Source organism: Ciconia boyciana, chromosome 17 (genome assembly GCF_034638445.1).
Source record: "Ciconia boyciana chromosome 17, ASM3463844v1, whole genome shotgun sequence".
In the NCBI taxonomy this organism is placed as follows: Eukaryota; Metazoa; Chordata; class Aves; order Ciconiiformes; family Ciconiidae; genus Ciconia; species Ciconia boyciana.
In genome coordinates this window covers 3,547,019-3,574,858 of record NC_132950.1, presented here as the reverse complement: position 1 = coordinate 3,574,858, position 27,840 = coordinate 3,547,019, and the positions used below count along the sequence as shown (strand labels likewise).

Sequence of the window (27,840 nt, the reverse complement as noted above, 5' to 3'; positions counted from 1 at the left end):
AAGCTTTTGTTGACTTCTGGGGTCCTGATGTCACCGCTTCATGTGGCCTATGTGTGCTCTCTGTAGCCTTCAAATGTAGCTGCCTTTGGGGAACAAGTGCAGGATCAGGGCTTTAGGAAGCGTAACCTGTTGGTATGTGACAAATCAAGTGTCTCATCAGCTCTTTGCGGAGAGGTGCTTCATCTCCTGCTGCTGGCTAATAATGGAAAGATACTTGAACACTTCGGCCATTTCTTATCTGCCGTCCTTATTCAAACAATAGAGATAACAGCAAAACACAAAACATTTGCTCTTTTTGTTTCCCTAGATGCATGCGTGAGTATTCCCTTGGTTTTTACATTACTTTGGCTGTGTAATGCTTCAGTTTGTCAGGATAATTTAGAAGAAAGCAGCTGTGAAGCTTTTTAGTGATCCCAACAGCTAATGCAAATACTTACCAAATCAGAATAATGGATCAATCAAGTGGAGACAGTTTTGACTAGCTGTGAGAAGCCACTCTTCAAAACAAAATATATATCATATCCATAAAACAGGAGGGTAGTATATAGCAAGAGGTTTATCAGGCAAATGTGATAGCCCAGAAATGTCAGAGATAGCATACCAGCTTTCTACACGTAATGGTTCAATTGAAAGTCATGGCTCTGCTCACCTGTGTAAAATTAACAAGTCTTCATATATTCATAGGCTGAAACTTAAGTGTCTCCTGTGCTTCTCTGTGTCTGGGATCATCAGTGCAGGGTTGCTTGCCTGCACGCAGCCCCTGTGAATAAATAAATGGTTAACGGGGAATAGCAGTGCCATTCTGCAGAATGATGGGATTTCAACATTTATTTTCATTCTGAAGCTTAGTTTCTGAAAAGCAGGTACAGCAAAAGCTGAGGGACAGCATTGTGCGAGAGCACTTGATGGCAAAGGCACAAATTCAAGTCTATGGGTACTTCAGCCACATCACCGCAAGTGCTCTGGCCCCGGATAAGCTTTTCTTTTCTCCCTGGAAATTCCCCTGAGAAAGTTTAGTCAGAGAGGCAGATTTGTCAAAATGATTCAAGGAAATGACTTAAGAGCTGTGAAATTTTTCCAGCTTCATCTTGTTGAAGCCAGTGGGCTTGATTCTCCTCTCGGTTTTGCATCAGCGTTGCAGAACGCCCGAGGGAAACCTGACTCGGTGGTGTGCGGGTCTGCCTCTTCAGGGAGCGTGCAGTGCCTGGCACAACAGCCTCGGATCGCAGGATGCCTCGAGTCACGACTATATAAAGTATAATAGTCATTACAATATATGACTATTTGCACACAGAGCCCTTGGGATGACTGAGTTCTAAAGAAGAAAAGAAAAGTGCTTGTAAAATTCAAGACTTCTGCTGCTGAAATGGAGAAGCAACGAGAAACGTGCCAGCTTGCAATGTAGCGTGTCAGTCCTGGGCCCCCGTCCTGCAACAGTTCGAGACTGAGGACGGGAAACGGCACTGAGCTGCTGCGTGTACCACAGAGTGTTGGCAGGCAAAATATAACCCCAGACTTGCGACCTTCTTGGTCATAATGTAGACTTAGGGCTGTATATTAAACATTTATATGGAAGGTTTTGTAATAAGAACAAATTAGCATGTATAAGATACAGCATAAATTGTGCAATTGATCAAAAATGAGAAGGTTTAACTTCTGAGCAATACTGGATTTCAAATCCTACCCTGAAGCACCTGAAAACATTAGAGAGGATGTTTTTTAAAAAGTGCTTCAAATTTACACTCCTCCTTCTTACAAAATGCATGGCTGCATGTAACACTTCTCATTAGCCTCTCTGGAACTCGCAAAGGGAGGTCATCATCGTCGCTCCATCACCATTTTGATGAGGAAAGAAACTCGGACCTAAGGATACGAAGTGGCAGAGCTGGCAAGCCAGGGGTGAAGCTGGACGAAGGAACGAGACCTCCCGTTGGAGCCCAGAGCCTGATTCCGTAGGCACCTTCTCGTCTAGCTCTTCTCCTGGCGACATACTGTCTCCCTAGGCAACTACAGATTAGAGAGGAGACAAAAAATCTTGTATCCAGAACCGCAAAGCAATGACTTGAGTTTGGATGTAGGGAAAATACCAGGGAAAGACAGTGAACTAACAGTTGAAGCAGAGGCGTCGGAGTCAGGTGCTTCAGGTTCTATTTTTGACTTGGACCAGCCATTTCACTTCGCTTTGGCTTCCTCTCTGCAAGATGGAAAACGAGGATGCTTGCGGCTGCCTTGTGGGGCTGGATTGTCTTGCTGAGGCCAGGGCTGTTAAATCTCATATTCTGGGTGATGCTCCATTGACCTCAGCTTCGTTCTTCTCCGCTTTGCTACTTGCACCTCCGTTGTGCTTTCCGGGGCCCATGCAGAGTCACAGCACCGAATTTCAGGACTGTTGCCAGGTGGGACCCTCGTCTGTTATTGCGTGGCCTGGGGCCTTCCACCACGGTGTCTGATGTGCAAAATCACTGCCCGGCGGGTGATGTGGGGTGTCTGTAGAGCTAGTCAAGTACATTGCAGAGTTGTGGCCCTTGTACGAAGTGCTTCCGCTCCTGTCCGAGCTGAAGACGCAATCTCAGGGGATAGGCGCTAGAGATGGCCCTGCACTGTTATGCCTCCATCTAACGTCAGCCCAGGTACGGCTCTGGGAGTTACCAGCAGGGACAAGTGATGGACACTGGGATGAGGGACAAGTGATGATTGTCAGCCCGGCCCACCCTCCCTGGCTTTGAATGAGTGAGTTTCCAAGGCTGCAGGTGCTTTCTCTTTGCTGCGTTCCCCAGAAAATCCCCGGTGACTAGGGCTCTCTCCTTTTTTCCAGGAAGCACCTCCAACTCCTCCTGCCCTTCTCGCATCAATCAAATGCGCTACCACATAAATTCAGGTGTGCTTAAGGGGCTCCTCCTTTCCAGAGACCGGACCCACAGCCGCGGGGAAGGGAGGCCGCATCTCTGCCGGGCAAAAGGTGAACTTCACGATTAATCCGTTTTTAGGGAGCGAGTGCCAAGGGCTGCAGGCAGCCAGGAGGAGCCTCCGCGCTGCCTTTCCACCCTCCCACCCGCCTTCCGGCGGCGCTGGGGCCCGGCAACCAGGAGGACTTCGGCGCGGGGCGGCGCCGGGCCGGCCCCTTTGTTCGCGCGGGCCGCAGGGCCCGGCCGGGCCCCGCCGGCAGCGGCCGGGAGGAGGGAGCGAGCGAGCGAGCGGCAGCCGCGCTGCCGGCGCCGGCCCCGGCCCCTGCTCCGCCCCGGCCCCGGCTCCGCTCCGCCCCGCCGGGCCGCCCGCCCCGCTCCCGCCTTCCCGGCTCGGCTCCGCCGCGGCCGCGCAGGGAGTGGCACGGCGGCCGCCTGCCAGGGGCTGCAGCCTGCGGCAGCAGCGAGCTCCCCGGCGGGCTGCGAGAGGGTAAGGGGCACGGCGGGGAGGGGAGCGGCTCTGCGAGCCCGCGCCGGCAACAAAGGAGAGGGGATGAATGAAGCTGGTGCGGGAAGAGCCCGGAGCCAGCGGGGCTGCGGCGCTGGCAGCGCCGCGCCGTCTCCTTGGGGGAGGCTCGGCCGCGGGAAAGCATTGTCCTTGGCCGGGGGGGGGAAAGGCACCGTCCTTGTCACGGGCTGCGTTTTGGGCGAGGAGGGACGGCGCTCCCGGTCCCTCCTGCCTTTGCAGCCCCGAAGGCTGGGCGGGAGCGGGGCACCCCCCGGCTGCCGGGGAGGGAGCTCGGGTGCGAGCGTGCGGTGAGGGGTCTGCCGGGCTGCCTCCGGCCTGCTGCACCCCCACCTGCACCCCCACGCACCCACCCACACACCCAGGGCTGCAGCCTGCCCGGCACCTCCGCGGCTGGTAACACACCCGCCGGGTCACAGCAAATGGCTCTGGCAGGGAGCAGCTGGAGGAGCAGGGGCCTGATGCTGGGAAGATGGAGATAAGAGTGGGTGTCAGCATCGATTGCTCCGTGCCGAGCGAGTTTTGGTTGTGAAACGGGGGGAAAATTTTCTTTTGTCTCTGGGAAGCTGGACTGCTTGCTGGGCTCAGTCTCCTCTCTGGATTTTTTTGTTCTTTAATGATCTAGATATCGACATTAACTACATACTGCAGGATTTGATAGGGCTTTTTGTCTCTAGCAAGGAGGTGTGCTTCCGAGGAAGGCCCAACTGGGTCGGGCTGCTGCCATTCACACGCTGCTGAGGTTGTGGATGGCAGGGCAGATCGAGCAGGTCTCTGCCCCTTGCATCTCCCGATACAAACCAGCGAATGGTCCGTTTGGGGAAGCATCCAGGGATGAAGGCAGAGGCACGCGTTGTTATCTCCAGGGCATCTAGGCAGGCTGCAACGGCGTTTCGGAAGTGCTGGGAGACAAAGCACGGTGTCAGCACCGACTGTTATTTGCTGCTCTGTTGAGCGTCAGTCTCGTAGGCCTGCAAACCTTGTCTCGGAAACTCATCCTGCTGGAATGGATGTCAAGTTTCACCAGCCCGTCCGTTACTGTTGGCTAGAAGCGTTTCCTTGAGGGTGACTTGCAATTTGAGAAGAATTGGTCTGTGTGTGGACAGAGGTATATTTGGGGTGCCTGGCCAGGCTTGTTGGCCTTAGCCTCTGCCCTGCCTGCCGCCTGCTAGGCAGCATTCCTCTATCTAGCGGTGCTCCAAGAGAGCCCCTTTAATCGGCACAGGTCAGTCCTGCCCCGCCATTGCTGGGGAGGTGATGCTTTAAACATGGTGCAGCTGCCTGTTCTTAAACTTGGGTCTGGGATTTGGCATTTTAAGAAATTACCTGCCTGCTGTTATAGCCTGCCAGGGCTAGGAAGGCGAGAGTCTGCATCAAACCGCTGTGTTCTCACAAAAAGGTGTCACTGTGCCCGCCAGAAATCACTGAGAGTACAGGACTGCAAAGGCTCAGCTCTGAGAAAAGCCTCAAGTTAAAATGTTAGCACCAGCCATTACAGGCATGTCAGAGAGAAGCTGTGCTGGAACCAGTCTGTCATCTCGGGAGCACTCGTGTGGGGCCTGCCTTCAATTAAGGGAAAACCTGTGTGTTTCAGGAGATGCTCTTAGGATAAGTATGGACTGGGTTATCTACCGAGGCCAAGGGTTGGTATGTGCTCCTCTTCTGCTTGGCTTCCTGCCGCTTCTAGCCTTGGAGGCTGCCATAATTTACTCCAGCAAGTAGCAGTTCCTGGTGCGTTTCCTCTTTCTCCCCACTTGTGCTTTTGATCGGGCAGAAGAAATGATGAAGAACCCAAAGGGGGATTTTCCAGTGTGAAGGGATACAGCTATGTAAGGGTACGCGTGCCAGTTCTTCTTTCCTTGTGTTACTGGGTGATTAGAATGGGTAAGGGCATGGATTCCCCCTCCTGATTGAGGTTGCTGTTTTTATTTATCAAAATGCCTCCTCTATCCATGAAACTCAGGGAAATGAATAAATTGAGGGGGGAGGTGTCATAATTCTGGTAAGGACAAGAGACAATATATATAGAAAGTTCCATCCCCCAGATACATGGTGTCGGTACCACTTTGCAGAGTCTATACAATGCATGGCAAGGTTTATATACTTTTAAAGCTCTGGGAAAGCCCAAGTACAGGTACTAGACCTGAACATGACTTGTTGCTAACCTGCGTGAGATACTGGTATGCACTTATTTTTAGAGAGATCTATTTTTTTCATAAATATCTTTTATAAATACCTTGTGACCCATTTCCCCCTCCATCTCCCAAGGGGTCTGAGCACAAGAATGACCAACGAAGGTGCTGACATGGGGTGAGAAAGCATGTTTTCTGCTGCTCTCTTGCTGAGTTAAAGACAGCCAACAGACAGCCAACAATCTCTGGCTGTTGTTCTTTCATTGCTGTTCATGATATTTACAGTAGAATTTCAGGTCTTGCTTGCCTGGGAGAGCACCTTGGCTGATAGTACTGGTGATGTCGGACCCCAGCAAGACTGGGGCTTTGTTTTACTGTTCAGTTTTCTAGAACAACCAAATTATGCAAGTTGCTGAATAAAGAAGACAAATGTCCAAGGTCACTTCAGAAGCCCAGGTTAGAGAAAGGAATTGGACGTGGTCTTCCTGAGTCCTGCTCTAATCCTGCCTTCTCCATGCGGCCGTCCTTCCCGTCCCGTGTGAAAGCTCTCGTCTCTGTGGCTGATACTGGCAGAGAAACACAGAAGTCCGTCAGTGCGTTGATGTACAAAGTCTTTCTGCAGTACCACTGTGCTCTCGGAGCATTTCCCCCCTGCTCTGCTGAGAGGACCTGCGTGCTGTTTTTGTCTTTTGTACTTTGTTGAACTGCAACACTAAACAGGACAAAGCAAATTTACTTTCCTCGTATTTGGTTTTGATTTCTTGCTCTTATATGATTGTTCAGTAGCTCTTGCTGTAGCTACCCGTGGAAAAATGACTTCATTGCACGTGACTCTGAGTCTGGCACCTTAAACTGATACTTACTGCTATTCCTGAAAAAAAGTCCCAAAGAAACACCATTTAAAAAAAAAACAACAAACCCACAATATTTGTGCATCAGACTTCTTGGAAATCATTCCCATGCAGTGGCGTGGTTTTTGTTATCTCCTTCTAAATGAGTGAGACTGTGTATCTAAAATAGCCATGGTTGTTTCAGCTGCAGCATAAGCAAAGAAAGACATGTGAAGAAACAAAATGAAGCATTGTCATATTTTGTTGTCACAGTTTAAATTTTTTTACTTCAGTATGATGGAATAAAATATGATGCTAACTTGAATTGGCACTGAAATTAGGTGATACTTTCCTTTCAGTGGTTTGTTGTTATTATGCTAGTGTTTAGGATGGTTGTAGGGAAATGTGGCACAGACGAGCGAAATGCCCTGCTGCGGATTCTGAGCCGGCCGTGAAGTCCCCATCTCCCCATCCCTGTCTGTGCTGAAGCACAAAGGGAATCTGAAGTTTGTTTGGTTTATTTTGAGAGTTAATGTTCTGAACTCTGATGTTGACTCCCTTGAGAACTCCATTTGTGCCTGGGAAAGCCAAATGATTATTTTTGAAAAGTATTTATACTCTGTGTCGCTGAAGTAAACACTTCAGAAAGACTTCCCAAGTCCTTTGATGGGTTGGATATTCAGAGAGATAGTGGTGTCTAGAGTCAGGCAACTATTCATCTCTGCCACTGTTTTATTGAGTAATCTTGGGAAAAATCTTTCCCTTCTCTGTATCTCTTTCTCCCAGGTACAAAATGGGTGCAGCAGTTCTGACCTCCTTTGAAGTCTGTAAATGAAATGCGCTGTGGATGTTGGATATGTGGATCTTGGAACTTTTTACTCACTTTTTGGTGCTTTTTAATCCCTCTCCTGTGCATTAAATCCCACATGGTTCCTTTAAAAACATAATGCAAAATAAATTGTATTGTTTGTGCCAGAGCTCTTGGTCAAAAATAATCCTATTTTATTTTAGTGAATAACTTGCCTAGTGTAGTAAAGACTACATGGATATTAGTTACACTGGAAGGGCTTCACAAAAATTTGGCGTGCCAGAAACTTCAAGAGGACATCTGATGCATCTGTCTGTTCCAGGTTAGCTCCGTCTTCATCTCTGTCGTTCAAAGATTTATTTTTTTCTTTTTTTTTTTTGAAAGAATAGTGTGGGCAATGAGGGAATCTCTACCAGCCTCTCTAGACAGTCTAGCTCAGTTTGAACAAATGTTGTAGTTAGAACTGCATAGTGTGTGTCTTCCCCTTTGTTTTGTTTGTTGTCGTTGTCACTTTGTGTATCTGCCTGTTATTGTACCAAGGGCAAGTACAAAGATGTTTCATTGACAAAACCAGCACGATTTCTTTTGCAGCGTGAACTTCTTTTGCAGCACGTCCTCTGGAGGGGCAGAGGAAGGCTTCCAAACCGAGGCACCAACTTCTGCTGTAGTCACTAACAAAGGCTTTCTCTGGCTGGGCTGTTCTTTTTCTTCCTTTCACATATTCCCTCACCCTTTATCTGTTGCATCATGCTCTGAGAACTTCTGTGTCCGCCAACTAGTGCTGGAAACTTGTCATAATCCTGACAGGCGCGAAAAGCAGCTGCCTGTTGAAACAAACAGCACTTTCCCATCCCTTGCAAATACTCCCATCTATGACCTGCGAGCGCATCTCCTGGATGCAGAGGCTGTCCTGGCTGGGGAACAAACCTCCCTAGAAAGAGAGACCTCTCCTGGAAGATGTGGAGAGGCACTTATGTCATGAGATGTGTTTAATGGGTTTTTTAGCCTCATATTTGGCTGTCATATATTGTGTGCTACACTACCTCAGTGGCTCCTGTCAGCCCTCCGCATGAAGCCTATCCTGGTGATTAAAGTCTGCTCCTTAGCTATATTTAGCGTATAGCTATTTGTTTTATAACCGAGATCCTTACTATGCAAACTGGAGTAGGTCAGTCTGTAACCTTGAGTAAGTGTTTTTTTTTTTTTTCTCTGGACTTCTGTTTCCCAGCTGGTAGGTTTGGGACATTCTAGCTGATGACCAATCCACCAGCCATTCCTAATGGAGATTTAATGACGGACAGCATGGCACAAAAAGGCAGGCTTGTGTGGAATATGCTGCTGAGGCAGAGGAAGCTGATGTTTTGCCTTACACTGTTCATCTTTCACATGCCTGTTTATGTAGGCTTTTACTGGGATCTACGAAGTAGCTTTTTGAACTTGCTAAATCTCTTCCATAGGAAAAATTTATGTTTATATGTGTATGTATGTTTATATATAATTTCTAGTAAATGATACTGACAATAGCAATGCCTTCTGTGAGCTTAATGTTAATGTCTCTGAAGCATCTGCAAGCAATTTTTCCCTTTTTATCTCTGAATCCCCCCAAAGCACATTGCCTAGATGGTAGGAAGGTGTGGGAGTACTTCCAGCACACTGACATGGAAATGTCAGGGTCAAACGGTGCTTTTGGGTGATCATATGGGTCAGGTTTATGGAGTGCTATGATATACTCTGCCTTAGGGTACCAGCAACATTGATTGCCATTGTTAGAAGAGGTGACAACTTGGTTTTTGCTCTTCCTTTTTGGTTGAAGCAGGACCGGTCTGTGTTAGTCTACGTTGGGCCAGCGCTCTGCATTGTAATGTACTCAGGCTGCTGCCTGTAACCGCTCTGTACTTGCTTGTCTAGATGAGATTATAATTTGATCTCTGTACAAAATCATGACTGGGGTCTTGCCTGCATTAGAGGAGAGATTAACGACACTTGCGGTATAGAAACAACCCGTTTCTGTAAGAAGTGAAGGAGCAGCTAGGGACACGTGGTGGCTGTGTAAAGCTCTGGCTGGAACATGTAGTGCTGCGGTACTCCAGGAGTGTGGTGGGTTGATCCATCTGTCCTGCCTACCTGCATGCAGGCTGGGTTCACCCCGTCAGCGTCACGCTTATCTCCAGAGATACGAAACGTTAAATCCCATTTTTAGCGCTGATCCATCTAGCCAGACCTCTTCCATTTGGCTGCCAGCATCTATACGTCAAGCATTGCTGTATGTGTGGTTCCCCATGGCATGGTAGCATATAGATCGAAATGCTGATTAAAACCAGGCTGTGGAGCAGCACAGCTCTTGCAAGGTCTCTGTTGCTGCTGGAGGAGGCTGGGATTGACAGCCTTTCCCAGAGGGTGTGCAGCCTGTGCCGTGACAGCCTCTCTTGTTCTTGCCAGCCCAACAAGTCCCGCTGGAGCACGGGCAGCACACTAGCATGTTCAGTCTCCGCACCTGCTTTGCAATCTGACTGTGTAGGACGGTGTTTTCTTTTTTCACCCCCCTAGAAACTGTAATCTCTGACCTCCTCTGGTATAACGTACTAGGTAGCCATCCTATGGTGCCGTTGTGGCTTAGGGCCCAGAGGCTTTGAGCTAGGATCTCCTGTTTCTCTACAAGTGGTGCAATCCAAAGTAAATGACGGCCTCTGCAAGGCCGATGGCAAGGTGTGGGTGAAAGGAACCGCGAGGCAGGAGGGGATAACGTAACGATGTTGACAGTTAAGATCCAATTTGATATAACTTGCCAAAATTATTATGGTTTTGGTCATTGATAGGGATGTAATTTGAGTAAGAGACATGTTCCTTCTTGTACTGTAAGATTTGGGAGCTATCTAAACTCCTGTCTTTTCTAAGCACCTTTGTGCTGGGGTTGCAGGCGGTAAAGTAGGAAACTCCATGATTGATGCGTACTGGCCGAAAGCAGACTTTCTAGGTTACTGGCCTCCCTGTCTCCAGCACTGGTTATGGTGGGAGCTGTGTAGATGTGTCGGTGTCAGCTGAGGTCTGGGGAAACTGTAGTACTTGTAGAGAGGCTCGGGAGAAAGCAGCATTTAGTGCATGTAGCCCAGAGGCCAGCTTCTTAAGTGGGAGGCTGAGTGCAGGCCGGTGAATCGGCAGGGAGGAAGAGGAGGAGGAGGGTGCTCCAGGGAACAACTGCGTCCAGCATTGCTCTGCTGCTGCCAGCACGGTGATGGGAAGCAGGGTGCTTGGGTGTGGGTAGAGGGATGGGGCTTGCACAGCGCCGTGGTGCTCTGGGGAGGGAGTGGGTTTGCTCCTCCCTAGCATCTTTGGTTTGGTGATCTCTGATCGTTCAGTAGGTCCCAGTGGTGATGGGAGCATGGTGTAACCCTCCTGGTCTACCACCCTTCTATTCGCAAGCTTGGTACCGTTGTCGTCCCCCTTCACGAGGCAAGGAGATTACTGGCCACTGTGGAAGCAGAAAGCAGGAGTCCTGGCTGTCGGTGCCGCGTTTCAGCTGTGTGATGATGGTCTGTATTTCCTTTTCAGCTTACCTCCTCTTGTATCTCAGCTTACTCTTAACAGCCAGAATGTGAAGGTGGGTTAGTTATTCTTTCAGCTTTTGGGAACAGTTGCTTTGTCTGAAGGAATGAGATGATGTTAGCTCATAGCATTTGGCACAGAGTTTGTCCAAGGCCTGGTGAGATGTCACCTGGGATGCAGAGTGCGTTTTGGGTTGTCCATGTCTAAAACAGACTGAGTTCAAGTGATGGAGGTTTAGAGAAGGTCTCTGAAGATGGACCAGGAAATGGCGAGTCTCGTGTCTCAGGACCTCTCAAAGGAGAGCGTTGCTTGTTCAAAATGACATGGTGAAGGCGGAGAAAGGGTGAAGCTGTCTCATGGGGGTTGGGCACAATGGGAGAGTGTCGGAGTTGTGCAAAGGGCAGAGTCGGTATGTGGGCAGAAGGCTGGCTTGAATAAATCTGGACTGGCAACTGGTGGGGGGGTTCCCAGCCAGCAGAGGCTGAAACTAACACTGCTGAACTGCAGGAATGAAAAATCTTGTAAGGTGGTTCATAACTAAATGAAGGGGGTTGCATCGGGTACAGGGTCGGCCCTTCCTATCCTGCATCCCTGCCTGAAGCCTCAGCAGCTTGTGGAGAGGCAGGGTCAGTTTTCCCTTGATGTGCCGTTGTTTGCTCTGGGGTTCTTCTGAGGGGGTTTCCGTGCTAGATGTTACATCTACAGTACCAATGGCCCAGGGCAAGGCTTTGCTCTTGTTCCTGCTATAATGACCGGGTCTCCGCTGCACACGGAATTGCGTTAAATGTGTGACTGCATTAACGTGGTGTCTTTTCCTAGTGTGCTTGAGGGTGTGTGCAGATACTGGGCAGCATTAGTAGAGCACAGTGGAGGCTTCAGGGGCAAGCCCAATATTCTGTTACACCAGAAACATGTTGCATTCCACTCCTATTTTCTTTGCTTTTAACCAAATCATCTGCAAGTTTAAACCGGTACAACTGTACTACCGTCAGACAGGCTGTCATAACACTGCACTGAAAATGAAAACAAAATTCTTAGTTTCAAAAAACTTAAATGTGCAAAGAGAAAGAGAAGAAAGTTGCAAGCCCAGTTATTTCCTATTTTCAGCTCTTTGTTGCTCCAGCCTTTCCGTTACAGTCTACAAACCAAGGCTGGCCTGCGAAGATGTCTTAGTTGGAGGTGCAGGTTGTAAAAAGGGGGACAAAATCAGGGCGGGGGGGACCTGGGTCCTGTTTTTGTTTCAAATCAAAGTCCAGGGCAGAGATTAGGTTACGGAAGTGCACAAGTCAAAATCCGTATGTTAACCTCAGCTCCAGGGAATAACAGATTAAGTGCCAGGGTGAACTTTAATGCTACACTAAATCAAGCAGTCAAAAGCCAGGAAATTCCAAAAGTTCAGATCCTTCTGCAGCTCTGGACAGGGCGCGTAGCATGGCTGAGTTATTGTATAGCTCATATTTAATTAAAGAAATTGTTTCTCCAACAGTAAAATACCAAGCCATTATAATGGAATATGTTTATCATCTATCATTGTCTTTCCTGCACTCTGCCTGCTCTCCTCGTGTTTCTATGACAAATAACGCTTTCTGTGAATAGGAAACTTGGATTTTGTCAAAGCCCCTTGAGTTGTAGAGAGACCTTTCATGGAATTGAGTAGCCATTGGATCAAGTCTGAATTAACCTGGAGGACAGCAGTTCTGAAATCTCTCTGTGTATTCTGTTCCCTTCCCATGTGAGCCATGCAATTTTGGTGCCATGCCCCTATATATTTCTCTGGGGACACTGTCCCCTGTCCCCAGGGCTTAACGCCAGGGAGCAGAAACTCATGTAGGTCCAAGACCAGGATTTTTCCCACAAATTAGAGATAGTTTTGCTCTGCAATTAGTGCAGAATTGTTGCTATCTATCTACTGTGTCAGTCTTCACTAGGCTTTTTGCCAGCACAGGGAGCGTGAGCTCATCAGCAAGCCCATAATTACTCCCCAGTTTGTATATGATGACTTCCTTGAATGCCCTTTGTTTTTTTTTTTTTTTTCCCCCACTTTGCCTCAGGTTTTGCATTGTGGTTTCTAGTTAGAGTGCAATGGGATGTTTTTGCACATTCTTCCTTTAATAACCATTGTTTTATAACTAAATCACAGGGTGATTAGTCTATAGTGGTTAGAACTGGCTTAAAAAATATCTAAGTTTTTAAATAAAAGGCCTCTAGGCTTTCCCTTTGCATTCTGTGCTAATTATTACAAAACTTGAGTGAGAAAGAAGACTAAACACAGACTTTTTTAGAGGTTAATAACCTTTCAGACACGTAAGAGAGACTACATAGTAACAACAGAGCTTTACCGCTGAAGAACCTATGCGAATTCTTCAGCTGTAAGGGCAAAAAAAACCTGGTGGCTGACAGAGAATACTGGGATCCCCTGGTTTTCCCTGTGTGTAACTGAAGGCAATATGCTCCTTTCTTTCATTGCTGTAGTACTCTACCTCCATTCCCTCATGGGAGAAGGAAAGGTTTTCTTGGGAGAGAAGTCTGACCTTAATTAAGAATGAGGGTCTCTTATTTCCTCTATACTTCAATTAAGTGAAAGGATTTAAACCTAATCTGCCATGTGCTTCAGAAATGGGTTTCTGATTGCTTGTTGGAAGGAGTAACTAATCGGAGAAGTGAGAAGGCGATGGTATGATTACCTTGGATCGGATGGAACATCTTAAGGAATTAAAAGATAAAACTGCCCTTTCTCCTCGGCATAATCTCTGTCTCTGTTAGCAAAGCTGCAGTTTGGCTTTATCAGATCCTGCCTCTATGTTGATCGGATTCATTTCCTGTCCTTTTCGCAGAAGACTGAGCGGTTTGAGTCTGGCCTTTGGAGTTTCATTTCAAGGCAAAATTCTGTTCTTAAAATCCCTAGCCCACCTTTGCGGCGTGGCCAGTGTTGTGGGGTCGTGAGCCTGGGGCACCAAATCTTTACCTGTCCTTGCCTCTGGCATGCGGTCAGTTGGGCAGCGATGTATCCTAGAGTCTAGGATGCGACTCTAGGAGATGGAGCTTTATTGCTTGAAAATCTCATTTTCCTGGGGGTGGGAAGGTGCAGAAAAGCTTGGAAATATGAAGTGGATGCAAGCAAATGCTCGGAAACAAGAAACGAAATAACTTTACATAACTTAAAAAGATCAGTATCTTTAGGCCAGTAAAGGTTTTGTGTAAGGTCTCATAAATGAATACCAGAGTTGGCACTGAAAGCTTTTTGTCTTTATTCTCTACGCTTATTGTTGAAGCGAGTGAAGAGGTTCTCCAGCGATCAGTGGACCAAATTCTTCTCTAGCAGTTTGTTTTCAGGGAGATGTTGGGCTTCAGGTATTGTTTTCAACATCTACGGTGCCTGGTGCTGAAGGGTTCTGCAAGCAGTAATACTGTTTTCAGTGGGAGATTCTGCGTGGGGAGTGCGACAGATGCGAGAATGAATTGCTGGAACAGGCAGTTGTGGGTCTTGTGGGGAGCAGGGGTTGTTCTCGGGCTGTGCTAAGGTAGGTTCACTCTTGTCCAAAGTCCCAGAGGTTCTTGAATGACAGAGGCTAGGGGACCAAACCCAGAAACCTCTTCAAGGCTTTGTACTCTTCCCGAAATACAAAGCCAGAACGTGGGTAGAAAATTAAGTTCCTGCTTTTATGTTTAACTCTCCTGAACATGCATGCAATGTGTCAAAACCAAAGTGCTGTTGGACCTTCCCCAGCTGCACATTGTGTGGCAGCACGTGGGATTGTTTCTCTTTCCTGTAGAGGATGGGGATTTACCTTGCAGGCATAAAATGCACTTTCCATTACTCCATATGGAGTCGCTGTTATTACACTGTCAGAGCAGCTGCAGACAGAATTCCTGGTCTTTCCAAGCTGCGTCTTTATTACTAATGCAAGAGTCTTTGTGCAGGTTCAGCCGCACCACCACGTCTTATGATAGCCCTGAACATGGCTGTAACTCTGCCTGCCCTCGTGTTCCTCAGCCTTAGCAGGAACATGAGGAAAGCTGGCATAGTGTTTTAAATAACAGCACAAACAATTGCTTCTCAAAAGATTATCTTAGATGGGAGTAGGTAAAAACAGAAAGACTTTATTGTGCAAACCTTTCCCTATCCAAATAGTTGTCTCTGAAGTCACTGATTATTTGCATGAGTCAAGATTGTTTAAAAAAAAAAAAGTGTTTTACTGCTGCTCTGCATTGTTTTTGTTTATCATTAACCTTCCGTACAACTTGATAACCTTGATTTCCTTCAGTCTGATAACTAGATACTGTTCTTTATCTTTTTTTTTTTATGGGCCCTTGTCCTGAAAAGGTGTGCGCATGACTGACTGCAAACTTCAAATTTAATTTCTTACATGTGGATTTCCAAATTTAGAAAATTAGAAACTGAAATTTTGGTACTCGCTTTTTTGGCTATATATTTAATTTTAAGAAAATAAGGAGTTATTTCCCCACAAAATATTGTATATACCCAACTGTTACAGCAGTGTTCAGATACAGCCGGTCTAAATTCCACTTGGGTCTGCATTCAGAACGAAATCCCCGTGCCTTGCCTGGGGTTTTGTGTTGGGTAAACACTTCTTACATCTAGATCCATCCAGAAGGAAGCACCAGGCACAGGATGGGATTCAGGCCAACTCAGTCTGGTGTCTGGAAACCTGTTCCTGTGTCTTGCAGTTGTTTCACTCAATATGTCGAGGTGAACAGATCCTTAGATTGGCATATACCCACGAGGGCTTTCTTCTGGGGAGCGTGCTGAATCTGGGAGTCTGCTTTGTTGCTGATGTCCATCTTGAACGGGATGGTATTCCACATGGCAAGCAAGTACTCATGTGCCTTGTTGAAGGTAGGAGGGATGGATGAAGCAGAGGAACTTCTAGATAAGCTATATTGCCAAGACTGACAAAGGCTTTTGCTTCCAACCCTTGTTTTGTGTTATTCCTCTACCACATTTGAGAAATAATTGAAGTCTAACCACCTCCAATTGTTTCTCTGTTTTTAATGTTCTGTTCTGATGCCTGGCCAGCGTTGTGGATACTTGCGTATCCAGATATATTGCTCCTGATGAAAGGTATTTTTTGGATGTACATCTGTACTTAGTTGAGAACTGTTCCCTTTTTTGAATCTGAGCCTAGGTGACTCAGATCCAGCTGTCCCCTTTTCTGATGGAAAGATGGAGAACAGAATATTTTGGTCATTTGAAGCAGGCTTTCATATTGTGCATTCCTGGGATGCTTTTCTTGGTTGTGGGAACAGACAGAACCATTCATCCCAGTATGAAAAGATTGCAGGAAGAATCTAGCGGAGATCTAGAAAATCCTTGTAATCTGTGTCATCTTGGAAAAGGAAGAAAAACAAAATAAGCAGAGCTGGTGGCCCCGGAGTATCCACAGGGGCAGATGGGTTTTTTCTACATGTGTCTGGAGAAAGTCACATTTCTGTGAAGTTATACAGGAAGGCAAAGCTTACAGCTTGTGCAGGTAATATAAGGAGTAGGAAAGAGAAAATGGCTCATGTTTCTTACACCACATGCGGCATCATATTTGCCTGTGTTCAGCATCTACTGCTGGAAACAGATTTGTCAGAAGGGCTCTGTTAATGGAGCCTGTTGGGATGCTGGGGGTACAATACAGGAGCTCAGGGCAAGTTGTTGCCTCTAATGGAGCAGGGCAGTGCCTGTGGAGATACTGGCCTGTGTCCCAGGCTGAGGATATTTCTGCAGCACAAAAGCTGCATCGCTCAGTTGGGAGCTAACGTGGAACTTGGATGGCTCAGGGCCGCGTTGCTCTGGGTGGTGAAGATGACCTAATGGTGTAACTCAGAGCTCCGTGCTCAGTGTTCAGAGCTTCCTAAAAATCTGCTCATGTATTTTTATGTTGAAGTGGGGGAGAAACTAGTGACAGAGAAGGAGTATCTGTCCCTAGCAGCAAGTGTAGACTTCTTTAACAGTCCCAGACATTTGTTTTTATCTATGTATTTCTAACGAGCTGCATTTATAATAAAATTTTCTCAAGTTCTTACTCGTTTCCCTGTGTGGTAATGGGTGCGCAGGTATACACTGAGGCAGTCACCCCTGTTTCCTGGCTTTGGTCGTTCTGCAGCTCTCGGAGGTGAGAATGAGCTTTAGATACGTGAGCGAACCCCCATCAGACGTCCCTATGAGCCGAGCGTGGCTGGGCACGCGGGGGTATCTGGCTGTGAGGCAGGGTGGCACTTTGCAAGTTTTTGGATCTGGTGTGTGGCGTGGAGCCCCCGGGGAGTATGGCCATGAGCTAGTTGTGGTGATTGTATTTCTGGATAAAAGAAGCTATCTGTTCAGTGGGTAGCTTAATTAGCAGCCTGTGGAGCTCGTTTGTTTTTCAGCATTAGTATGTTGAAAGCAAATGTGTTTGCATAAAGGATTCTGGCAGAAATCTTTATGCAGTGGGAATGCACTTCCTCTTATTTCTCTTCCCCCTGCGTAAAAATAAAATCCAGTCATCCTGAGAAGAAGGAGAGTATCACAATATCCTGTGACTTGTGTGGCCAGCTGATCATCGGGGTTAATGAGTAGTGGAGGGAGAAGGAACTGAAGTTCTCTGTCTCTTCATAGATGAACAGCAGACCAGAGGAACAGACTAAATTCATTGTCTTCCTAAAGTTTATGTGGTTCTGGCTGCAAAGTTAGGGATCCAGAGACTCCCTCTAACAGACGCCTGAAAAACTGTAAAATATTTTTATTCTTCTGGCACCCTTTCCTGCTTACATTCTTCTCTACGACTGTTTCATCCTTGCCCTAGTGTCCTTTTATCCTTCCTCCATCCACATTCCTGGTTGTGGATTCAACCAGCCATCGTGTTTTATCTGGAAGAACCAGCAACCCCAGCTTGCTTAATCGCAAGTACAGCATCAAACCTTGTAACCAAAAGGCAGGACCGGGCGATGAGATTTGTAAATCGAGGAGTAAGGGCGTACTGTGAAGAGAGCAAACCTTCCGGTTGAAGGTGATGGAGATGGGGCAAGATCTCTTGGTAGAGCACATCACTTGCCAGCAGAAGTGCTAGGAATCAAGGTGCTCTGTAAAATCAAAGCTAGCCCTGAGCAAAACGTGTCATACGAGATGGAGTGGGTGGGAGGGAGATGTCTGATGGCTTGACAGATAGGAGGAACCAGGCTGATCAATGTTTCTCACCTCCAGATTCTGTTACTTGTCTCCCTATTTTATGCTAAATAGAACTGGAAACTGCAGCCTCCTGTCCAGCTCTCTGACAGCATCTGGTCCTCGCTGGCTCTGTCGCAGGAAGGCCGTTTCCTCTCTTCCTTAACAAGAACTGCTTGCTCTTGTCCGTTGTTCCTGCTGCTAGGGATGTGATCCAAGCATCCCACTTCTCATAAACAGTCCTGATTTCTGTGTAAGACCTGTGCTGTCTGCAGGTGTCTGAAGCCACCCCAGGCGTTGAACACCCTTTGTGGGGGACGTGGGGAAGAGATGGGGCTTGATCCCTTGGGTTTTCACTCAGGCTCCCTCCCCAGGCTGTCTCTGCTGATCCCTCCTTTCTTTGTCTCTCTAAGCCGGTGTGGGACGACTGACTCTTAGTGCTGAAACATGCTTTGGTGTCTCAGATATTTGTGAGCCCTCAGGAATACAGTTTTTGGAACTCTCCTTGCGGTTTTTCCTCCTCTGTGTCTGCTTGCAAGCTTTCCCTGGAGCCCTGCCAGCCCTCCCCTCGCTCTGACCCAGCCTGTGTTGAAATCCTTACTCATGCCTTAATCACTTCCCGTCCCCACTATTGCAATTCCCCCCTCGCAGCATCTGTAAATCTTTGCTACGTTAATTCTCCGGAGTGCTGCCTGCAGCAGGCTGCCTCCTTCCTTGGCCCAGGAAGCAGGTCTGGGTGTCCCCTGGCTTCTGGCTGGTCCTTGGTTTGCTCTCCTCTGCCGCGATGTCGACGTTGTCCCTGGCTCGCTCTGCTGCCACCTTCTTCCCTCCACGTCCCAGCCTGCTCAGTCAGCCAGCCTTAGCTTCCTTTTGGCTGATAGTCTCAATTTTTTTGATTGTTTTTCTTTATCCATTAGGAATGTTTTTGCATTTTTTTTAAGCAACTTAGTCATTTCCTTTATTTTTCTTTTCTTGTCATAAAACTTTTTGCTTGAGGAGTTGTGTGCTTGTTAATGCAACATCCTTGCAAGGACCTTGGAGGTTTTATTCCGTTTGACTACCAGGAGGGGAATGGCATAGGGAAGGGTTATGTGACTTCACTAATGAGTGGTTGGTAGAGTCATGCTTAGGTTTCAGAAAGTTGGTGGGTTTTTTTTGTCTTACTGCAAATCCCTGGGGCCACATGCCCTTTTTCTGTAACAAAGTTTTGGATTTATTCTTAAGGAAAGGAGCTGAAAGCCCCATGTTGGACACTGGCCTCTTCCTTCTTCCTCCTGTCAATTTGGAGAGGCTGCCCTGAAGTCTTGTGAAAATGGGGGCCATGCCCCAAAGGTTCGGTAAGGGCTCTGACAGCAGAACTAGGTCTTGGCTGATGCATGAACTGAGGCTTTAGAACTTAAAACCAGTCAACAATTTCAGTCACTCAAATCCCAAACTGAATTTAAATTCTTGTTTGGTGGTTCTAGGAGGTTTCAGCTTTGGTCCAGGACTCCAGGGTTAAAGTGAGACTGCGAGATTGAGGAAAAGAATGCAACGTTAAGATGGGAGATGAAGGAAATGATCACCCTTGTTTTACAGGAGAAGAAATGAAAGATCCTGACTCTCCTAGGGATGTGAGGAGGGAGCTGGGCACTGCTTTCTGGCAGCCTGTTCGGTGTTCTCCCACCCATTCTCTATCTGATTTCTTTGTGCTCTTCTCTCCCAGGTCTGTGACGATGGAAGAAGAGGTCTATCATCGAGAAGCCTGAACGGTGATACCAGGACAGCTCTTTGAGACACTGGCAACACGAGCCTGAGATACAGGAGACAGCAAACATGCTGAAGCCAAGTGGACTTAAAATCCCCGGCAGGGCTGGGAAGCACTCCAGCCCGGTGGGACGGGCATCAGGGACCACTGCAGCTGCCGTCACCACTGGCTCAAAAGAAGGTAAGGGCTTGATTTGACAGGGGCACAAGCTGACCCAGGTGATAGCCTGGCTTAAAGGCAAAGGCCTCGTGGTGCCAGCGTGTAGTAGGACGTGAAATTCCCCCTCTGTACGTAGCTTGGTTGTGAGCATGGCTCAAAACAAGTGTAACGGGGTGAGTAAATGGCCTCCCTCTCCCAACTAACGCACAAACCAGGCAGGTTGTGGAGTGGGTGGGAGACAGATGGGTCCTCTGGTGTTTAGGGCTGACAGAGGTGCTGTCTCCTGTCTTGCTTGTTTGCACATACGTACCTGTACAGACACTAACATTTGAAGAGCTGGCGATAATTAGGCAGATGGGAACCTCACCCATGACCTTCTTAAACACTGTCCTATAGCCATTGCTTCTGGCCTGTGATAATGCCATGGCTGGCTGTGATAATGATAAACAGATAATGTAAGAACAAGGCACTTAAGGTGATTTGTCCTGTGCTGATTAACTCAAATTAGTGCCTCTGTTTGAACAGAATCATTTGAAGCACTGGGATTTGAATAATAACTTACCTAGACATACATACACATGCTTTACTGTCCGTTGATCTATATCCAGTGTATACATAAGCTATACAGACTGCCATTATGCAGTATAATTAATGCTTCAAAAGCGTTTGAGATGTGTTTTGCTTAGGACTCATTTTTCTGGCTTCTTTTTCTGCTGGGTTGTTTTTTTATTAGATATAATTGAGCAAATATTCAAGGTGCAAGTTTTGTATGTAATGCTTTTCTTTTCACTATGTTAAAAAGGGCTTTCCTCTTGGTTCTGGGGAAAAGCATCAGGATTATATACATCCTATCAATCACTTGTACATTCAGGATATTACACTTTCATTTGAGAGTGTTGCTGGTTGCTTCTTGAGATCTGTCAGCCTCTTGTCCCATAATAATTCAGGCTACTGCCCACACGCCTGGTTACTTTGCTATATGTTTCAGTCCCAAAAATATATAGCGTTTGGCAGAGGCAGGAAAGCCTTGTACCGGTCAGACAACATTTTTAGTATAGGGGATAATACTGGCGATAAACTTTGCTTTAGCATGCTACAATTAGTCTGTGATAACGATACTGCAAGAATGAGGGTCACCAGAGAATGCTGTCTCTTGTCAGAGTAATGCAGAAGTGTTAGTTATTTAAAGAAAACAAACAAAAACCCCCATCTCCGAAGTTTCTGTTGCGCTGGGGCACGTGTCCTTGTCCAGCCTCCATTGAGAGGGTGGTTCAGGCACAACCTCTGCACAGGACTGTCATGCAGAGACCCTGCTCGCTGCTGAGCGACCCTGGCTCTGCTCCCTTATTACACCTCGGGGGCTCTGCTTTGCTCATGGATTTCTTCAGCTGAGCTTTCTCTTCTTTCAGTGACTGATAGTGTATATATCATCTCTCCCACTCTGTACATTCTTTCCTTGAACGGTATTGTAAAAGCCATAGTTTTAACCTGTTCTTTTGCACACGTGCAAGGTCTTGTTTGAGGGGCCAGTCGCTGCATGATATCATGGGCTGAGTTCCAGATCCTTCGGTGTAATACAGCATCAGAGGGAGTGGAGCAGCACTGCTCTTCCTCGGCTGAGGACTTGGCCCTAGGTGTAGACATAAACGTTCGAATTGCACTTTTGCTGTGTTTGAGTGGGTTTTAGTATTAGAAAGACTAATTTCTTAATTTAGTATGCAAATCAAAGATACTGAAGTCTCCTTATATCTGTTTGCTAGAGGGAAGCGCAAATTGACAAAGGAAATGCTTAGGATAAGGTTTTATAGGTTTGGCTGTTTATTTGGAAGTTATTCCCCAGACCCATTTCTGTGTTTCCCCCTTGTTTCTCCTAGCACCTAGGTATGAATGAGAAATGAATTTGAAGGACTCCAGTGAAGTGACTATTTAGCTACCAGTCGTGAATCTCTCAAGGTGCTTCATGCTGGATTTATAATTGCAGTGTGGCGTGGAGTTATTTTCAGTTGATTTTTATCGCTTAAAAAAAACCCCCTGAAACCAAAATGAGGGAAAAGATCCAAGGCTTGTCTTCCCCTTGGAGGCTGTGCACAGAGGCGTCTCGGCAAACAGTCGGTGCGTGTGTTGTGGTATGAAAGAGTTAGTCAGCACGGACAGTCAGCACCGGGGTCCGATGCAGCCTTTCAGCTGAATGCAGCACTTGTTCGCTGGAGCTTTTGTGCCTTGTTCAGCTATAGCCATCTGTCACTGGGATAGATGTGCGGCAAAGCCGGCTGAGCGCGGGCAGAATCTGCATCAAACTGACTTTGACCTTTGCCTGAGAAGTTCTAAAATGAGTTAGTTATATTCCTGGAAAAATGTGTGTATGGAGAAGGGGAGAAGTCTTGGGACGGTGGGTTGGTACTGCACAACCGCTGTGCTGTGAGCTGTGCTGCTGCTCCTCTGCCTCTCGGGACGGTGCAGGGGCTTTCAGGAGGCACGGAGCTGCCGGAGCGATCGCGGCACTGAGCCCTTCCTACCTGGAAGGTGAGAACAGAGCGCAACGGGGCTGTTTGCCCAGCGTGTGCTAGCTGGATAGCTGCAGTAGGGCTTGTAGCGTCATCTTTGACATCATCCCTAACATCGTCTTCTTGCTCCGTGTCCTGCACAAGAGCTACTGCTGTGTCCGTGCATGGCTTGTACCTGCTCTTCCTCCTGCAAATCTCTCCAGAGGCCTGGCCAGTCCCTCGCTGCCTCCTGCTCCGCTCCTTTCCAACGATAATCTGAAGTGGTGGGCAAACTGTGCATCCCCAAATCCTGTTGACTTGCCTATGTGCCCCTCTCTGAGAGCGGCAGCATCTGTGCTGACTGTGGGGCCCAGCCGCAGCACAGACAATCGTGAGATTAGGCCTTTGGGGGGGAAAAACTCCAAGAGAAAATAGTCTTTTTTTCTGTCAAAGTGGTTTAGCTCTATTTCAGAGCCAAGTGTCCACATCACTAAACTCCTAACCACAGCAGGCACTGACGTAAACCTTGAGGATGCCTGCGGCCAAAGGATCTGCTGGTAGATGGTCATGGAGGCTGGATTTCATCACCTTTCCAGGGATTAATCAGGTCTGGGCCACAGACTTCTGTCTCTTCTCACTCTTCTGTCCTGCTAACCTGCATCACCCAACCTCTGGCCTCTGAGTGCATCATCACTGCTGTTAATTCATGGCAGTACTGATAACCCAAGCTTATCAAGAGGAGGTAACTACGTGCCAGCCGGAGGGCTGTTAGATCTGGTGGTGTGCAGTCAGCACCGAGTGCTTTCCCTGGTATCACGGTGCCGGAGCCTTTCTAATGTACAGCGGGACAATGGCAGAGATGGAGAGGCTGAAAACAATTTTCTTTTGTGTGTTTAATGTGAATACTGCAAAGGGCTTTTTCTGCTTTTCTTCCCTCTTCTGTCACTGTCCAAGGAAGTGCCTTCATGTGATATATTGGGTGTCTGCTGGGATGGAAAGATCCTCTAAAGATACCAAGCTTTACATCAGGTCTTAAAAAGTTGTGTGAAGGAGGCTGTACGCGAGGCATTTGAGAAGCCCCGCAGAAACCGTGAGCTCTGCTCCGTGCTGTCTTTGAACGAGCTCTGTGAACTGTGTCGGTGCACTGAGTGCTTCCTGGGAGACTGTCAGGTTTGCCTGACTCCAGGGGGATCCGAGTGTACTGGATTTTTCTGAACTCATGGGTTGCCTCCACGCTTACCTGCCTCTTGCCAGAAATGCCGAAAGAGACTTCTCCGTTTTCTTAGGCATTTGGTGAACCACCTGAGCCCTGTAGCTTGATGGAAGAAAACCAGTGTGGTCTGGATTGCAAAATACGGAGCTACAACATTGATGTCTATGAATTTGCTACCTTGGGGGAAGACAGAAATCTCAAAAGCTTGAAATATAATTGCAAAAGAAAACCATAAATCTAATAAAGTGCAGAATTAAACTGTAACAGTGTACAGTCTGTTGGCTCTGGTAGCCTGGGGCTGGCTCAGAAAGGCCTCTCATCGAGGTTATATCTTCCAGATCAGGTGTCAAAAGAAGGTGCTCATTCTCCAGTTGTACCTGAGAGTTGTCAGAGAGCCATTAGATGCAAATGAATTTTGAAAAGCTTCACGCTTTCTTCCTCCTACCTTCCCATAAGCTGATCAGTCTTGTCTGCAAAAGTGCAAGTAGATGTACTTTCCTTTATTCTTAGTCTGGAATACACAAAGATGCTTTGATTCCTTCTTTCTCTGTTACCCAGCACTCTGTTCATGTTCTTTTGTAGAAAGTCAAGTGTCTCATCCATCTCTCATCTCTCTTCCTTTCCCAGGCAGTGGAGATGTACCCTGTTAAACATTTCCATGTGCTCTTGACAGCTTGCATCTCAAGTAACAGAACAGAGGACTGATGCAGATGTAAGATGCTGTGTGTGCATGTATATATAATTTCACAATTCATGGCTGTAGGTTTCTATAGAGACCAAATATGATGTAGTCATAGCATGTGTGACAAGCTGGCTCAGTATATCAGAGTTATTTTTTCCTGAAAACTTATTTGGAGCCCCAGTTTCCTACCAGCTCATGGAGCGTCCTCTTTGAACTTTCCTAGAGTGGAGAGTTAGTGTCTCCTACCTGAGCTGGCGCTTTCAAAGATCCATGAGGTATAATTGTGGTGGTATTCTGGGTTAGGTGCATTGGCTTGTTGTGGGTGGGGGCTTTTTTTTTTTTTCTCCCATGAAGGAGAGCCGAAATGGTCATTTCCACTGAAAGTCAGTGGGGGACTGGCACCTGACAGGGATCCTGGGAAAATGTTAGCCTCGATGAGTGGTGTCCACGCCGACTATCCCCCTCCCTTCTCTCTCATAAAGCTGGAACAATGGAAAAAAGAAGTTCTGCTGCTTTGTGGTAACTATTTTCCTTAAAACCAGACTGAAAATTCATCTTCAGCTGTCTCAGGAGAGGATTTCCCACAAATGCATTGGCTTATTTCCCATGCTTCAAGTAAAGAAAACTACTGCTCTCAACCCCATGTGCAAGAGAGGTTTCTGTGGAAAAGGTGCGGGTCGCTGGTAAAGGGCTCGATATAACGTTTGGATTTCTTGTTACTTACAAAGCTCATATGTCTTGGTTTCTTTCCCACCCTCCTCCTGGAAAAGCCTGCTTTTGCCTGGAGTTGCAAGATGGAGAGAGAATGGAAGCTGTGACGAATGGGTCCACGCAGCCCTCCCAGCTGGTGGAACCGGTGACCGCCGCTGGGAAGGGAAGCGTGCGCATTGCAGAGTGGTTTTTGTCTGCTCGGAGCAGCATTAGGGTAACTTGGTTAGAGGAAAAAGTCTTGCCTTTCATACTGCATTTTGCTGTCAGCTGGCTCTGGTGTTCATTTACAGTGCTTTTTATGGTTCTTAAATCTCTTCTTCAATTAAATGATTCTGGCAAATGGGGAGGAAAAAAAGGAAAATTAGTATTTGCAGATGGAGCTGGGCAACACTGGGACTTCAGTGCTGGAGGCGGAAAAGCCCAAACCTGTTACATTTTCTGTGAGACTTAAACGCGTCCAGTCTGAATCCAGCCTAGATCTTGAATTTTACAGATGGCTCCTGTCTTTCTGAGTGGGCAGGTGCAAGTATCTGTGGCCTGACTATCGTATTTAGGCGTGGCTATGAGTATCAAAACTGTTTTTCAGTGGGTGCCCGGTTTTACCGCCAAAAACTGTACTTTGATAGCTAAACTATACAGTATTGCCAGGAGCCTGGGAATGCCTTCTCGTTTTCATATAAATGTACATACGTTATTTTTGATGAAAAATAAATGCATAGAACTATTAATATTTGCTGGCATAATGTCTGCCTTTGCAAATACTGTGTGACGCTTTTGTTCACTAAAAATAAAAGCGAAGCAGCCTGGAGCGCTCACAGAGCCATTAAAGAGCACTAGGTGACTGGCTCCATAGGGTAATTAAAGTAAGTATGTTGTAACGAGGGTTTTATAAGCCTGGGCTGAGCTTGTTGTTGGGGTGGTGAGTTGCGCGTGGTTTCTGGTTGCTGATCGGCGGAGGGCGGTTGCGTCCTGGGGGACGGCTGCGGCTGTGCTGAGGGCACGAGCTTCACGGTGTTCAGGCGGCAGCTGGGAGGGGTTCGCTGGGTGCGGTCGCTGCGTTTGCATTAGGTGGGATGCGTGAGCAGAGCCGTCGCTCCAGCCGGAGTGTGATCTGTCACTCCTACTGTCGGGGAATAAGAAGAGGCCAACAGAGGGTTGGACAGTCTGGACTCCATGGGTTACATCCCAAGTCCCTCTTTGCAATTAAAGGAGGTTTCCTTTGAAAATTACACGGCGTAATCTTTTTATCAGGGTTGAATCTGGTTTTGAGTCTCCTGGGGGGGTGGGGAGGGAGTTAACTTTGTTTTCTGATTTGTTTTCTAGAAATGCAGTTATCTTCTGAGGGCTGTTTCGAGTTTCAGACTCAGCAATGCTGTATGGATAAGTCTCTTTGCATACATCTGGGCCCCATCATTAATGAGCTATACCTGCATGAATTCTGCTGGAGGAGTCTAAATCTCACTACCACCTTCGCTCCTCTGTAGGATTAGTGCCTTGCTCTTACCTTCCCCAGTGGGAAATCTTCATTCTTTTTTATTTATCTGCAACAGGGTTAAGAGCCATATCTTGGTAAATTAACTTGGAAATCCATCATTTGCCCCTCAAGTTTCTCAGGATTCTGTTGGAGTAAATTGGCTGGATGCATAGCAATAAGAAGTAATTTGTTGCCTCTGGGATTATTTTGCAGTAAAACAGAGGGAGGGAAGGTGTCCTTGATGAGGAATTCACGCCTCGGTAATAAGAGAGCTTGGACAGGTTATTCTCAGGTAATCATCAAAGGTTTGGCAGTGTCTTAACACAGGCTTTTTTATAAAGCTGCAAGAAAGAGTGCTGAGGCTGGTTTTGTATCAATCTATTAATTCTCATTCCCAAATAAATATGAAAGACACTAAACTACTGTTTTGTCCGAAACAAAAGAAATGGGATTGTAGTGTCCGGAGCAGCTGATTGACTGGCATAGACATAGGGAGCTAATTCTTGTCTATTCAAAGGCTTTGTGGCTCTCGATTAATATTAACTTGGGGTGTTGTGCACTGGCGAATTGAGAGAAAAGACCCCACGTCGTGGGGCCAGAGGCTGCTATTATTTCTGGCAAACACTTGTTTTTGCTGTTTCGCTTCAGGCCTCATGGAGTGATCGGTATTGTCAGCTCTCATCTGAGCCCTGTCCTCGATTAAATCCATGCTGCAAGTGTGAATGGATATTCCTCGGGTCAGAGCAGTGATCGTTGCTGGAAATGCCATCGGTGTCTGAAGTTTGATTAGTTCTTGCTTTAGCTTAACAGATCTGTGTACGTGGCATCTTCAGTTCCTAGGGGAGTTGGGAGGACAAGGTGCCAACAAGCATGTTTTAAGATCAAATGCCTCTGACTACTACAGTATCAGCACATTATCTGTCCATCGGTAGTAAGAGCTACAGTATCCACATACACACAGGCAGTCGTCTGTTCAAGAAGTTATCAGATATCTGAAAGTAACACACGAGCAGAGTGTGTTTCCAAGGGCTGCCCAGGAAAAACTACAAACGAGAGTTGCTGGTTTGCTGATTTAGGATTGATGTGGAGCTCAAATGGAGAAGTGAGGCAGGGAGGGGAACTGTGGTGGCTGAGGTGTAGGAGCTGCGACAACCACCAGAGAAGCTTTGCTGAGTGATCGTTAGAGCTTGAGCGTGTTTGTTCATCGTTACTGTGGGGTGACTTGGAGTGCCCTGCGTGCAGAGCACATCACTGTACAAATCCACGCGCTCACGGACACTGATGCTCTTGTGAGACCCTGCATATTTGCTTCTAATCCCCACTGCGTATCCAGAAGTCAAATGTTTTCTGGCCTGGTTGTGGACGAACCATTTGGCTATCTGCATAGGGCTTGTATTTGGCTCACACGTCCCTTTCATGAGCCACTCTGTCTGCCATCCCGCAGTCTGAAATACATTTGGTACTGGGGTTTCTACGGGG

At 47.1% G+C, this 27,840-nt stretch overlaps 1 protein-coding gene across 2 annotated transcripts in view; it reads left to right on the top strand.

Moving 5' to 3' along the window:
- Positions 1-3,149: 3,149 nt before the first annotated feature.
- The window catches only part of CLIP2 (CAP-Gly domain containing linker protein 2), an 80,744-nt gene continuing 56,053 nt past the window's right edge, over positions 3,150-27,840 (top strand). Inside the window, exons 1-2 of one of the 2 annotated variants that reach the window (XM_072882228.1) lie at positions 3,150-3,393; positions 19,598-19,819. In XM_072882228.1, coding sequence (XP_072738329.1) covers positions 19,708-19,819 — 112 coding nt within the window. In that variant the 5' untranslated portion in view covers positions 3,150-3,393; positions 19,598-19,707. Of the gene's footprint in view, positions 3,394-19,050; positions 19,230-19,597; positions 19,820-27,840 lie in introns of those variants that run through there. The other variant, XM_072882229.1, reaches the window with a different exon arrangement.